Source organism: Drosophila miranda, chromosome 3 (genome assembly GCF_003369915.1).
Source record: "Drosophila miranda strain MSH22 chromosome 3, D.miranda_PacBio2.1, whole genome shotgun sequence".
In the NCBI taxonomy this organism is placed as follows: Eukaryota; Metazoa; Arthropoda; class Insecta; order Diptera; family Drosophilidae; genus Drosophila; species Drosophila miranda.
Window position 1 is genome coordinate 12,985,334 of NC_046676.1, and position 11,114 is coordinate 12,996,447.

The 11,114-nt window shown below is 45.1% G+C and overlaps 10 protein-coding genes across 12 annotated transcripts; 5 read left to right on the top strand and 5 right to left on the bottom strand.

The window, feature by feature from the left end:
- The first annotated feature begins 1 nt into the window (after window position 1).
- On the top strand, window positions 2-925 carry LOC108159939 (eukaryotic translation initiation factor 3 subunit K). The gene is made up of 2 exons (XM_017293593.2): window positions 2-161; window positions 237-925. The coding sequence occupies exons 1-2, from the start codon at window positions 91-93 to the stop codon at window positions 832-834; spliced, it is 669 nt and encodes a 222-aa protein (XP_017149082.1). The 5' UTR covers window positions 2-90; the 3' UTR covers window positions 835-925.
- LOC108159937 (TATA-box-binding protein) lies at window positions 917-2,327 on the bottom strand. 2 transcript variants are annotated; one of them, XM_017293591.2, is made up of 3 exons: window positions 2,210-2,327; window positions 1,358-2,133; window positions 917-1,302 (listed from the first exon to the last, which is right to left on the bottom strand). In XM_017293591.2, exons 2-3 carry the CDS (start codon window positions 2,117-2,119, stop codon window positions 1,024-1,026), a joined length of 1,041 nt encoding a protein of 346 aa, XP_017149080.1. In that variant the 5' UTR covers window positions 2,120-2,133; window positions 2,210-2,327; the 3' UTR covers window positions 917-1,023. The 2 variants fall into 2 exon arrangements, with proteins under 2 accessions (XP_017149080.1, XP_033247380.1); XM_033391489.1 differs by having other exon boundaries at window positions 1,358-2,327.
- An 838-nt stretch (window positions 2,328-3,165) lies between these two features.
- On the bottom strand, window positions 3,166-3,699 carry LOC108160378 (immune-induced peptides). Its single transcript, XM_017294356.2, has 2 exons — window positions 3,555-3,699; window positions 3,166-3,492 (listed from the first exon to the last, which is right to left on the bottom strand). Exons 1-2 carry the CDS (start codon window positions 3,604-3,606, stop codon window positions 3,206-3,208), a joined length of 339 nt encoding a protein of 112 aa, XP_017149845.1. The 5' UTR covers window positions 3,607-3,699; the 3' UTR covers window positions 3,166-3,205.
- A 159-nt stretch (window positions 3,700-3,858) lies between these two features.
- On the top strand, window positions 3,859-5,407 carry LOC117188134 (plant intracellular Ras-group-related LRR protein 7-like). The gene is made up of 3 exons (XM_033391491.1): window positions 3,859-4,388; window positions 4,459-5,043; window positions 5,097-5,407. The coding sequence occupies exons 1-3, from the start codon at window positions 4,209-4,211 to the stop codon at window positions 5,346-5,348; spliced, it is 1,017 nt and encodes a 338-aa protein (XP_033247382.1). The 5' UTR covers window positions 3,859-4,208; the 3' UTR covers window positions 5,349-5,407.
- On the bottom strand, window positions 5,368-5,889 carry LOC117188135 (mitochondrial import inner membrane translocase subunit Tim10). The gene is made up of 2 exons (XM_033391492.1): window positions 5,739-5,889; window positions 5,368-5,678 (listed from the first exon to the last, which is right to left on the bottom strand). Exons 1-2 carry the CDS (start codon window positions 5,887-5,889, stop codon window positions 5,551-5,553), a joined length of 279 nt encoding a protein of 92 aa, XP_033247383.1. The 3' UTR covers window positions 5,368-5,550.
- On the bottom strand, window positions 5,856-6,254 carry LOC117188136. The gene is made up of 2 exons (XM_033391494.1): window positions 6,168-6,254; window positions 5,856-6,096 (listed from the first exon to the last, which is right to left on the bottom strand). The coding sequence occupies exons 1-2, from the start codon at window positions 6,203-6,205 to the stop codon at window positions 5,943-5,945; spliced, it is 192 nt and encodes a 63-aa protein (XP_033247385.1). The 5' UTR covers window positions 6,206-6,254; the 3' UTR covers window positions 5,856-5,942.
- A 61-nt stretch (window positions 6,255-6,315) lies between these two features.
- LOC108160376 (WASH complex subunit 1) lies at window positions 6,316-7,988 on the top strand. Its single transcript, XM_017294354.2, has one exon. It carries the CDS (start codon window positions 6,339-6,341, stop codon window positions 7,806-7,808), a length of 1,470 nt encoding a protein of 489 aa, XP_017149843.1. The 5' UTR covers window positions 6,316-6,338; the 3' UTR covers window positions 7,809-7,988.
- Window positions 7,989-8,106: 118 nt separating this feature from the next.
- On the top strand, window positions 8,107-8,629 carry LOC108159104 (protein LTO1 homolog). Its single transcript, XM_017292077.2, has one exon. The coding sequence runs from the start codon at window positions 8,188-8,190 to the stop codon at window positions 8,605-8,607; it is 420 nt and encodes a 139-aa protein (XP_017147566.1). The 5' UTR covers window positions 8,107-8,187; the 3' UTR covers window positions 8,608-8,629.
- LOC108159103 (methyltransferase-like protein 25) lies at window positions 8,593-11,092 on the top strand. 2 transcript variants are annotated; one of them, XM_017292073.2, is made up of 3 exons: window positions 8,593-8,989; window positions 9,057-9,254; window positions 9,867-11,092. In XM_017292073.2, exons 1-3 carry the CDS (start codon window positions 8,612-8,614, stop codon window positions 10,773-10,775), a joined length of 1,485 nt encoding a protein of 494 aa, XP_017147562.1. In that variant the 5' UTR covers window positions 8,593-8,611; the 3' UTR covers window positions 10,776-11,092. The 2 variants fall into 2 exon arrangements, with proteins under 2 accessions (XP_017147562.1, XP_017147564.1); XM_017292075.2 differs by having other exon boundaries at window positions 9,096-9,254.
- LOC108159105 (small nuclear ribonucleoprotein F) lies at window positions 9,259-9,742 on the bottom strand. The gene has a single exon (XM_017292078.2). It carries the CDS (start codon window positions 9,637-9,639, stop codon window positions 9,373-9,375), a length of 267 nt encoding a protein of 88 aa, XP_017147567.1. The 5' UTR covers window positions 9,640-9,742; the 3' UTR covers window positions 9,259-9,372.
- Window positions 11,093-11,114: the final 22 nt, after the last annotated feature.

The following is an 11,114-nucleotide window of genomic DNA, read 5'->3' on the forward strand; positions in this document are numbered from 1 at the left end:
AGGGTGGATTCTTTTTTCGACGGCGTTCATTAAAAAAACACGACGTCAGTTTGCGAATTCTGTAAACTATACTATTTTGGCTGTATAAAGATGTCGCACCTTGTGAAGATGGAAAATGGCCAGAGCCAGACAATACAGGAGATGCTTGGATGCATTGAACGGTAAGCTTAGTCCTCCGCCACCGAGTTTTGTTCAACAAATAAACATATGCACATAACCTCGCTTTCTGGCCACAGCTACAACCCCGACCATTTGAAGACTCTGGAGGCGTACATTCAGGACCAGGCCAAGAATAACACCTACGACCTAGAGGCCAACCTGGCCGTTCTCAAGCTGTACCAGTTCAATCCGCACATGCTCAACTTTGAGATCACCTACACGATTCTGCTGAAATCGCTGACAAATCTGCCACACACGGACTTCGTGATGGCCAAGTGTCTGCTGTTGCCGCAGCAGATGAAAGACGAAAACATTCAGACCATTATCGATCTAGCAGATATACTGGAGCGTGCCGATTTCACACTGTTCTGGCAGCGCGCCGAGGTGAACCGTACCATGTTCCGCCACATCAGCGGCTTCCATGATTCCATTCGAAAGTTTGTCTCCCATGTTGTGAGCATCACCTTCCAGACCATCAAGAAGGATTTGCTGAAAGAACTTCTGGGCGGCATTGAGGACTCGACACTGGAGAGCTGGATCAAGCGCAACGGATGGAAGCATCAGGGCCAGGATATCATTGTCGTCGCCATGCAGGACGACAAAATTAAGACGAAGAATATCACAGAGAAGATCGAGTTCGAGAACGTTGGCGCACTCATGGCACAGTGCCTCTAGGTTTCTCTCTACATTCATAGTTTTGTCTAAATTTCTGCGGAAAGTGCATAACATAAAAGAAAAATAAACGCCCGGCCCGTCATACAGCTAACTAATTAGTTTTATTTAGAGATACGCGCGAAGTAAACACATTAACTTAGAAAAACTATTTTCCCTATACATTACAGAACTAATAATTTCTTAACCTTGTTATGACTGTTTTTTGAACTTTTTCAATATGGGAAATATTTTGTCGAAGGCATCGTAGATCTCCTGTCGGACTTTTGCGCCCGTCAACACCACTTTCCCCGAAACGAAGATGAGAAGCACAATGCGCGGACGCACCATACGATAGATCAGACCTGGAAAGAGCTCAGGCTCGTAGCTGCTGAAATTGCAATGCGTCAGCACCAGGCCCTCCAGTCTTATTGGAAACTTAACATCGCACGAGCCAACCATGTTTTGAATCTTGAAATCGAGGAATTTTGCCTGCAGGCAAAGCATTATGAAATGTTCTCTAGATTGTGAAGGGATTAGTACTTACCGGGAATCCCAGCTTCTGTATGATGCGAGCGTATTTCCGCGCCGCCAGTCTGGAGTCGTCTTCACTTTTGGCGCCGGTGCATACCATTTTGCCGGAGCTGAAAATCAGAGCGGTTGTGCGAGGCTCACGGATACGCATGATGACGGCAGCAAAACGTTTTGGGTTGTACTCGGCGTTTCTTGCATGTAGTGCAATCTTTTTCAGATCCAGCTTGCAGCACAAATTCACTGTGGACACAATATTTTGAAGCTGAGGAACAATTCCGGGGTCTGCTGAGCCAGGCGTTGCCGGTGTCATGGGGGTTGCTGGACCCATGGTCTGGTGTATGTTGCTGAGAGAATCTCCGCCTGCCCCCACGCCTGACGCACTGCGCTCACTCATGGGAATCATGTGCGACATCATGCTCTGTGGAGTCTGTGGCTGCATTAGAGATTGCGGTGTAGTGCCTCCGGCAGGTTGTCCCTGCTGCTGCTGCTGTTGCTGATATGACGCTGAGGGTTGGTAGCTCTGCATTTGTTTGTGGGCCAAGGGCAATGACGGTTCGTGGCCAAAAAGTCCACTGCCGCCGGTTGTAGCGTTGCTGGCATCTGGCTGCTGCTGTTGTCCCGCTACTGGTACTGGGGCGGATATTGCAGGTTCTGGCTGTGGTATTGCCGGAGGATGATAAACGGGATTTGCTATAATCTGTTGATCAGCCTCCATCTGATGCATTGGCGTTCCAATGCTCGGAATCGAGAAGTTTGGACTTAGCATTTGATCCATGTTGCTGGCTATTTCTGAAGACGGTGAGACGCGTATACAATTAACTTGAGATGCAGATAGACGAATATGGTTTACAAGTCAAATATTTACACTTCTATCCCGCGTGTTAATTATTATTAATTGATAATAATTATTTCAGATATCCTTCAATGAAAATAAAACAAAAACAAAACAGCAAATGGGAACGGGCACCGTGTGATAGAGCTAGAGAAACATCGATGCTAACATCGATAAGGTATACGGTATGACCCTCAAAAATATACCAAAATATACCGTCTCATTAAAAAAATATACCGTAAATATACTGACGAATTCAAGATAAATATTCCTCGATTTTTATATTCCGTGATATATTACTAGCTAGATAGAATATTTAGCCATGCCCACATAGTTTTATCCGATTAGTGAATATATTTGATACTTGGCTGGTTAATTTTAAACACTTGCTCTTATTGCATTTCTATATAAAGTCGAAAATGAAATTTAATAGATTGATGTAATTGACAAAATATACCATTATATACCGATATACCGTAAATATATCGTCGGTCGAATTTTGACCTCAAAAAATACCGAAAAGTATTAAAAAAACCGTAAACGGTCACTCTGATGGGCACCGTGTGACGGATTTATCGCTAAAACCGACAGACTCTCAGAAATATACCAAAATATACCGTAAATATACTGATGAATTCAATCTATGTTTACTACACATTTGCTACACGTTTCTACACAGAGTGGCTAGCTATCGATAACGTTATCGGAGTTAGCCAGCACTGTTTGTGATACATTGAAAACCGCGACTTTTTAACCGTAACACTTCGCACCTTGAATACCCTAGTGGACCTTTATTATGAAGTCATGTATATACTGCCATTATATTGGTATATTATTAATAGCATCTAAAGCATATGTAAAATAAAAGTTCTTCTGATAATTTTGGGCAAGCGTCTTCAAAAAGAGTCAACTCCGTTGGCCAATACAGAATGAACTGACACATCTATACATTGTATGGTAAGACCTTGTAAATAGTTACGAGGGTAGGATAGAGTAGTTGAGAATATTTATTTAAGCATCAGTTATTAATTAAAATGAACGCATAAGAATGACCGAGATGAATACCAATACAGAGGGGATGGCCAAATTCAGACCTTTTGCGGCTGATCCTCCCGACTGGGAGTGAAAGTGAGTATAGGTATTTCCATTCTCATCTGTGTATGCATGTCTTCCACTTGAGGGCGAGTTCTGGAATGTGCCACCCACACCTGGGACATTGTAGGGTCCTTCATTCTGACCGCGTATGTAAATTCCATTTTCCGGACTGCCAAACTGATGCGGGCCATTCCCGTCATAACTAGTCTGTGCACTTACCGCTGCGTGGGAATCGGAATAATAAAAAAACAATCACTTTAAGTCTGAGGTCACCAGAGCTTACCGGCAAACAGCATGCTAGCAACAACGATACAGATGACAACGAAATATCTCATGGTGGATGCAGCAGCTTCAGTTACAACGCCCAGCTTGAACTGAGTGCAGTTTTCGCGAAAATCTATTTATATATGAAGCAATTAAATTACGTCGGAAGGGGAGAGAGCGCGAGAGCGAGCCCATCTAGCGGCAATTAGTAGAACCGAACTTGAGAATGGGTGAAATCAGATGTCAGACTACATAGTATATGATCTGACGTATGTACATACATATGCATGATCATCACTTCCAATATCTTTATACCATTCACATTTAACAAACTATACAGGAACAACCTATCGAATATTTACAAGGGAACAAATACACAAATATCATTTTGCGCATGCTTTTCGAGAGCCAATGTAATTTTTAATTTTAGTACGATAAATGTGCATACCAGTACATACATATGTAGCTATTTATGCATTTGTATATAGAAATTGGCAAACGTTATATAATAAACACTCAAAATCATGAGCTGCAAGTCCTCAGATTTGGCTATAAACAATAGGAAAGCAGATTCGAAAAGAACACTACGTTTGAGTTTTCGATCAGACCGTTAACGCAGTATTATGTTTTGAAAAATAGCTGTAAATTAAGATAAAAATAAATTTGTATCGTAATGGAGACGATTTTCAAGTTCTTCCGCAAAAATTATGTGCTGGCCAACTGCGAGAATGCCATCATCAAAAAGGCCTTCTCGTTGAATCTCTCCCACTACCAAATTTCTGAGGCACCCGAAATAATTGGCAAATGCGAAAGTTTGATGAAGCTTTTTCTGAATCAGAACAAACTAACAAAGGTAAGTGCCGCACACAACTGCTGAACTCTTTAGGTGACAATACGTACCGTACTGATTATCAAACTTACAGGTTCCCTCCACCATTACCAATCTCGTGCGGTTGCAAGTTTTGGCCTTGGATTACAACAAGCTGGATGAATTTCCACTGGCCATCTGTCAACTAGTGCAACTGAAGTCCCTCAACATAAGCTGCAACAACATCCATCGCCTGCCCCCGGAACTGGGCTACCTAACCCAGTTGGAGACCTTCTGGTGTAACAACACAGGGCTCCTGGAACTACCGTCGGAGATCGGAAACTGCGAGCGTCTCGAGATACTGGGAGTGCGTGGAAATCGCCTGACAAAGCTACCCTCGTCGGTCGGATCCCTCGCATCACTGCGCTGGTTCACGGCCGAAGGCTGTCAGCTGCGCGAGGTGCCCCTATCATTCGCACTGTTGGGCAGCTTGGTGCACCTCAATCTGAGAGGCAATCGTCTCAAACGGATCCCAGGAGTGCTAGTTGCGATGGATAAGTTACGGTTCGTATTCCTCAACGAGAACATAATCGACGAACTGCCTACACGCTTCCAATTGCAAGAGCTGCGTTTTCTGGAAATGCTCAACTTGAAAAGGAATCCAATCTGTCTTCATCAGGACTTGCAGGTTCTTGCAGTGGTATGTTAATAATTATAAGGTCAAACTGAACATCGATTAACTTGATTTTACAGCGGCAAACAAACATCTACATGGAACTGCCGGAGCATCTAATGGATGCAGCCGATGAGTTTGCCGCTGAATGTTCAAATAGAGATCAGCATCAAGACCACCAGGCCGGTGCTGATGATACGGAGACGTCAGACTGGGCTAACAGCGCGCGAACCAGCCAGCTGGACACCACAGACGAGAGCTCGTTGGAGAATAGACTTGAAGATTTGAGCGTAATGCTGCCAGCGATGTCGCGTTATATCACATCCTTTTGAAGTTTGAAGTATGAGCTTGTCAGTATTACACAGCACGCATAAATGTGTTATTTATTGTTTGGATTTGTGTGTTTGTACATGGACCTTTAACATATCGTACCGCTTGAAATGCAGGCTCTAGCCGGTAGGGGAACAGGAAACAATACGATTTGGTTATGTAGGAAATGGTGCCAATATGACAGGTGTTTGGTATGCCAACGCATTAACTAGTCATATTCTTCATGAGCTCTGCGTCCTGCATGGACATGGCCGTTAGCTTCTTGCCAATATGCTCATGAATGTCCAGGTACTTAGCCACACAGCGGTCGATGCAGACCATCTCGCCCTTTCCTGCAACAACACGGGCCATATTTAGCCAGAGAGCTCAAGCGTATTTCTCGCAACACTCACCCAACTCCGACTCCGAATAGCGCGGTGGAATGCACTTCTTGTGGCATGCGGTCGTCATGCGGTTATATAAATCGGACATCATTTCAATTTCCATTTCTTGCATGACCTGTACTTTGGCCTGGTCGGCCGGGCTGATCTGGGACATGTCCATGGTTCGTTTTGTCGTGCTGCTTTTAATTGATGGTTAACTAAATATGTTCGACCTTAGTCAAAACGCCGTTCAGAAGAGGAAGAGTCGTAGTCGCCGTGATTTGCTTTTCTCATGCGTTCACGCACTCGCATGCTCTCGTAACGCCGGCTATCAACGGATTGCTTGGACAGCACAAAAGCGTATACTCCACCAGCGGTCAGAATTCCCCTAATCAGACAAGAGTTTAATTTAGAATTGCCCGAGACTTTAATAAATTACACAATTTTTTTTCTACAAACCAACAAACAGCAATTCGTCCAGCGTTTCCTAACGTCATACCTATATCGATATTTTTGGCCGATAATATATTTGTAGGGTGATAGGACGTTCCGCGGTAATCGATAGTCGAAAATTGCTTATCATTGAAGTGCAAATGGCAATTCAATTATTAAAGTATTATTTATCCTAAAATGGACGCCAACAACTACCTACAAAGCGCCTACCAAGTTGCGATAGTACCGACAGATCTACATCATGAGGCGACTATAATCAAAGCAGCCCAGTCTCTGGATTGCCTACACAAAACAATAAATTCTATTTTCGAGCGGATTGATGCCAGACTCGAAAGAAATGGTGCCAAGGTCCAGGACATAAACAGACGTGTGAGGCGAGCGCAGGCGAAAATAGATGCACTGGTCGGGTCCAAACGAGCCATTCAAATATTCGCTCCGGCCCGATTTCCTGCCGGCGACGTGCTGGTCAGCATTGCTTCCACCTTTCCACAGGTGGCTGGCAAACTAATGGAAGAGAATCACGAAAATGCACACTGTCGACAGCAAGAGTCGGCATCAGTGGCAGATGATGATCCTATTTCCTTTCATGTGCGAGCCGAGCAGGAACATGAAGCCCCGTTGGTCGCCGAGAGAAAGATGACTAATCGGACTTCCGGCTTGGGTGGTCTTCCCTTGACTGGCGTAAAATCGGTCCCATCATTGATGCGTTTCAACACCAACGAGTTTGCTTACGGTGATGATTTGAATGCTTGGAAGCGTTCTCTTCCCCCGCAGAGGACAAGACGTACAGCCAGCCAAGCCAAGGTAACGACGGAGAACCTACTAGCCCCGGCTCCGCATTCACTGGCTTATGGCACCACAAAGTTGGCGACTCCTGCCGGGGATTTGCGATACAATCCAGCCGCTTTGGCTGCCCCAGCCATCGATGTGCCCTTGGATTTGCCCGACCTTCCTGGCATAGCCAACGACTTGCAATATGAGCCTGTTGAAGAGAATACGCCCATTGCTCCGTCCCAGCAGTTTGGAGAGTTGCCAGAATTACCCGGATTGGAGGAACAGGAGATCACAGTGCAGGCTCTGGCAGCGCAAACGCACGTACCAGTGCCAGATAAGAAGACAGTACGAAGATCAGTTGGATCAGTTCCTGTATCGACGCCACCACCGCCACCGCCTCCACCACCACCACCACCACCCCCGACTCCTCCAAATGTGGTCACGCATCCACCCCTTCCTACCCGAGGTCCCATCAAACCCCTTTCTCCTTCTCGTGAAACTCCCCTTATCATGCCACCCCCTCCTCCCCTCCCCGCTGACCCACGATCAGAGCTTATGGCTGCCATACGGAATGCTGGAGGAGCACTTGGCGGACGTCTCCACTCGGCTGCGGCTGCACCCCTCGATGTGGTGGACACGACGAGATCCAAAGCAGGAACCAGTGCCACTGGTGATCTTATGGCGGATCTCCACAATAAGCTCCTGCTAAGACGTAAAGGAATCTCGGGCAGTCAGAATCCCGGAGATCCTACCGCTGGTAATCCGCTAATGCACCAGCTATCCAAGGTTATACCGCCACCTGTAGAGTCGGAAAAATCCCCTCAATCAAGCGAGGAAGAGCACTCTGAGGAGGACGTGGATGCGTGGACGTAATTAAACTAGACGAATATGCCTTAGCACCAGGTTCATGTGCCTTCCATGGCTTTAAAAAATAGCATCAAATTACCTCTTAAATTTAATTTTTGGCAATGCCCGAGCAATCATGCAAATTAGTAAAGTTTTAAATTTTAATAAAATACAAAAATATAACCCTTCAAGGGTATACAAATGAAAGTAGTTTGATTCAGTTCCGAGGTACCACCAGCAGTTTTTTCACCCATCACCATAGACCACTTATACGCTATAAAAAGCGGCGCGAATACCCTTACTACGCTCTGACGTTCTTCAACACTTAAAAATCTCACATGGTTCGATAAAAATAACAACAAACATATAATTTATAAATAATGCTACAGAGCATTTAGCAACTTTTATGATGTCCACTCCGTCACGAGATATCAACGATTTGTTTGATGATATAGTACTCACCGAAGAGAATCACGCTCGTCTTGGCTACGAAGAAGGCTTGAAGGACGGTAAATCGCAGGGAAACGAGGAGGGCTATAAATTGGGCTACTCGCAGGGCCTTCAGTTGGGCGAGGAACTTGGCAGAATACTGGGTGAAGTTGTGGCTCAGCAACAATTGCCCCATACGGAGAGGGTGCGACGAACTCTTGACCAGCTGCGGTCCCTCATTGAAGGATTTCCCCGGAAGAACGAGCCTGAAGCGGACATTATCGGAGCCGTAGAAACCATCCGTAATACTAATCGGCGCCTTCGTGCCCTCTTGGGTACCAAAGGAACAGCTTCTCCCGAACCATCCCCTGCTAATCGCAAGGATTATAGTTTCTAGCGTAATGGCCAAAGGTGTAACTCAGCTGGAAAAGCGCCTCGATGCGCTTCTGTTATATCTCCAGCCAAATTGGGATTTCCTCAATTGTCATATGGTTAACTACCTAACCGATCAGCACTGGACCAGGTTTCTCCCAGAGGCAATGCGAAATGAGATCAACAGCAAGAAAGATCTAGATCTGGCCATAGAGAATCTTTTTTGGGAGAAGAAGCGTTCCACCACTGAATTTTCGGAATGGGAAAATTTTTTAACGAACGCAGAGCACGAACATTTGTCTGAACATCCAGAGCTACTGACAACCGTGGACCAACTTATAGCGGAGCAGGATAAGGCGTCCCAGCTCAACATCAGGGAATTCATGAGCGCCAAAAAGTGTCATGAGGTACGACAAAGTAAACATTTTTGGTTAAATCTAGACTCATGTCCGTCCTTTGTAATCCTATAACCAGGTAGAGCTTACAGCCGCTCTGGTCGACAATTTGATACAGAGCACTGGACATCAGCATGATTTCTTCATTGTGGATGCCGGTGATGGCAAAGGGTATCTGTCCTCTCGAATGGCGCTCCAATATGGGCATCGTGTGCTCGGCATCGATGCCAATGCGGCCAACACGGAAAACGCTTTGAACCGTAATCGCAAACTTCAGGTAACACTCGACTACAAAATAAATACGTCTTTATTTCATTAGTTTTATACACTTAATATAAGTAGAGTAGAGTTTCCTTTCTCTGCGAACGGCTCACGGCTGGATTGCAGCGCGGTTCCTAGTCGCGCATTTCACCCTCTTCGTCGTCATCCTCCATGCCCTTTATGTAGAGCACATTGTTGCAACGTATCAGCACCTCTCCCAGATTGCCGGTGACAGAACCCTCGATGACTTCCTCTGTGTTGGCCAATTGCATGTTCATATAGCCGTCCACGGAGACCAAAAAGCCTTTGTATTCTTGTCCCCATTTGAGTTTCACCAGCACGGGTTTCCCAGTAAGCCCATTAAGAAATGGCTTGGGGTTGATTGGCATGCCAGCAGACATTGTGTTTGTTTTATTATTGAACGGTTTTGGAGTGAAAAGAAGAAAATCTTGTAAAAATGCCGGGTTTTCGCGTGGAAAAGGTGTGAAGAAGCAGAATTAGGGATGAAATATATATAGATCAATTATCGATAACATTTTAAGCTAATTAGTGCTCGAAAATACGCGTTCAGCGGTGCTGTAAAGAGGGAAAATTTGAATTTAAATATTGTTTTTTTTTTTTAATTTAGCGCGCCTGGAATGGACTTACAGAACGCGCGGAACTTCAGAGCCAAGGAATCACACCCAAACGGCGCGGCAAAAAGTCACCAACAAGAAATACAGCAAAGAGTATACCCGTTCTGGAAAACTACAAAACGACTGCAAGATTCATAAACACCGAAACTAATTTTGGTAATTTGCTAGCCGAGCACTTCCCGAAACCTTCTTCGGCGGGTAATTTAAGCATATGCCTAACGGGTCTGCACACCTGTGGAAATCTGGCTGCAACCTGCCTACAGGTATTCCATGCTCAGCCCGACTGCCAGATACTGTGCAACATTGGTTGCTGCTACCACTTGCTAAAGGAAAGGTACTCGCAGCAGGAGTTCTTCGGGAATAAGGCGTTGATGGAGATGCAAACAGACTTTGGATTTCCGCTTAGTCAATATCTCCACAAGCGTCAGATCAGATTGGGCCGCAATGCCAGGATGCTGGCGGCTCAGTCCATTGAACGCACTTTGAATGGCAAGGAACTTCCCAATATAACGCTCTACTATCGTGCCCTGCTGGAGGTTTTAGTTTGCCGGCACGCTCCGCACCTAAAGAACGAACTGCAGGTGGGCAAAGTGCGTAAGTTTGACAACTTCCAGGACTATATACAGAAATGTGCCAGGAAATTGGACGCTCCATGGTTGGCAGCCATTGATACTACGGAGCTTCAATCCGTACTTCAGGAATTCGCCTTGGACAAGCACTTATTGGACATGTTCTACCTCATACGCATGTCATTTGCTCCGGTATTGGAGAGCCTCATTCTGCTAGACCGCCTGCTTTACCTGAAGGAGCTGGGATACGAACGCAGCTATCTGATTGATCTGTTCGATCCTGTCATATCGCCCAGACACTTTGCAATTGTGGCTCTCAAGACGCTGCCTTAACTATCGTATGCACACTCTGACATTGATTAATCCATCAAAGTCAAAAACCGGCTCTGCGTAGAATTTAATTAAACCGAAGCATGCAATAATTTAAATATATAATAATTGATCGATGCTGTTGTTAGCCACTAAGCCACTTACACTATATCTTTATTATATATTTTATCAATATGTACAATGGTCCCAATACTTTTACAGGTTGTAATCAGAAAATTGTGTTATGCCCCATCCATTAAGTACTGGTAGTGTTCCATTTCCACGGACATCGAGTGTCTGTGTTTGTTTTTGAGCAATATATTTAAAGTCAGTCAGTCATACATACTCGTTCCTCGCTATCAT

What these genes read in the sequence shown, in the direction of transcription:
- LOC117188134 (XM_033391491.1), top strand. Translation starts at nt 4,209, where the DNA reads ATGGAGACGATTTTCAAGTTCTTCCGCAAAAATTATGTGCTGGCCAAC. An exon ending in ATCAGAACAAACTAACAAAG is followed by an intron (nt 4,389 to 4,458) that starts GTAAGTGCCGCA and finishes TCAAACTTACAG; the next exon opens with GTTCCCTCCACCATTACCAA. An exon ending in ACTTGCAGGTTCTTGCAGTG is followed by an intron (nt 5,044 to 5,096) that starts GTATGTTAATAA and finishes TTGATTTTACAG; the next exon opens with CGGCAAACAAACATCTACAT.
- LOC108159939 (XM_017293593.2), top strand. Translation starts at nt 91, where the DNA reads ATGTCGCACCTTGTGAAGATGGAAAATGGCCAGAGCCAGACAATACAG. An exon ending in ATGCTTGGATGCATTGAACG is followed by an intron (nt 162 to 236) that starts GTAAGCTTAGTC and finishes TTCTGGCCACAG; the next exon opens with CTACAACCCCGACCATTTGA.
- LOC108159937 (XM_017293591.2), bottom strand. Translation starts at nt 2,119, where the DNA reads ATGGATCAAATGCTAAGTCCAAACTTCTCGATTCCGAGCATTGGAACG. An exon ending in TACAGAAGCTGGGATTCCCG is followed by an intron (nt 1,303 to 1,357) that starts GTAAGTACTAAT and finishes CTTTGCCTGCAG; the next exon opens with GCAAAATTCCTCGATTTCAA.
- LOC108159105 (XM_017292078.2), bottom strand. Translation starts at nt 9,639, where the DNA reads ATGTCTGCTGGCATGCCAATCAACCCCAAGCCATTTCTTAATGGGCTT.
- LOC117188135 (XM_033391492.1), bottom strand. Translation starts at nt 5,889, where the DNA reads ATGGACATGTCCCAGATCAGCCCGGCCGACCAGGCCAAAGTACAGGTC. An exon ending in CTATTCGGAGTCGGAGTTGG is followed by an intron (nt 5,679 to 5,738) that starts GTGAGTGTTGCG and finishes GTGTTGTTGCAG; the next exon opens with GAAAGGGCGAGATGGTCTGC.
- LOC117188136 (XM_033391494.1), bottom strand. Translation starts at nt 6,205, where the DNA reads ATGACGTTAGGAAACGCTGGACGAATTGCTGTTTGTTG. An exon ending in GGACGAATTGCTGTTTGTTG is followed by an intron (nt 6,097 to 6,167) that starts GTTTGTAGAAAA and finishes TTGTCTGATTAG; the next exon opens with GGGAATTCTGACCGCTGGTG.
- LOC108160376 (XM_017294354.2), top strand. Translation starts at nt 6,339, where the DNA reads ATGGACGCCAACAACTACCTACAAAGCGCCTACCAAGTTGCGATAGTA.
- LOC108159103 (XM_017292073.2), top strand. Translation starts at nt 8,612, where the DNA reads ATGGCCAAAGGTGTAACTCAGCTGGAAAAGCGCCTCGATGCGCTTCTG. An exon ending in GCGCCAAAAAGTGTCATGAG is followed by an intron (nt 8,990 to 9,056) that starts GTACGACAAAGT and finishes TCCTATAACCAG; the next exon opens with GTAGAGCTTACAGCCGCTCT. An exon ending in ACCGTAATCGCAAACTTCAG is followed by an intron (nt 9,255 to 9,866) that starts GTAACACTCGAC and finishes TTTTTAATTTAG; the next exon opens with CGCGCCTGGAATGGACTTAC.
- LOC108159104 (XM_017292077.2), top strand. Translation starts at nt 8,188, where the DNA reads ATGATGTCCACTCCGTCACGAGATATCAACGATTTGTTTGATGATATA.
- LOC108160378 (XM_017294356.2), bottom strand. Translation starts at nt 3,606, where the DNA reads ATGAGATATTTCGTTGTCATCTGTATCGTTGTTGCTAGCATGCTGTTT. An exon ending in TGCTAGCATGCTGTTTGCCG is followed by an intron (nt 3,493 to 3,554) that starts GTAAGCTCTGGT and finishes ATTCCCACGCAG; the next exon opens with CGGTAAGTGCACAGACTAGT.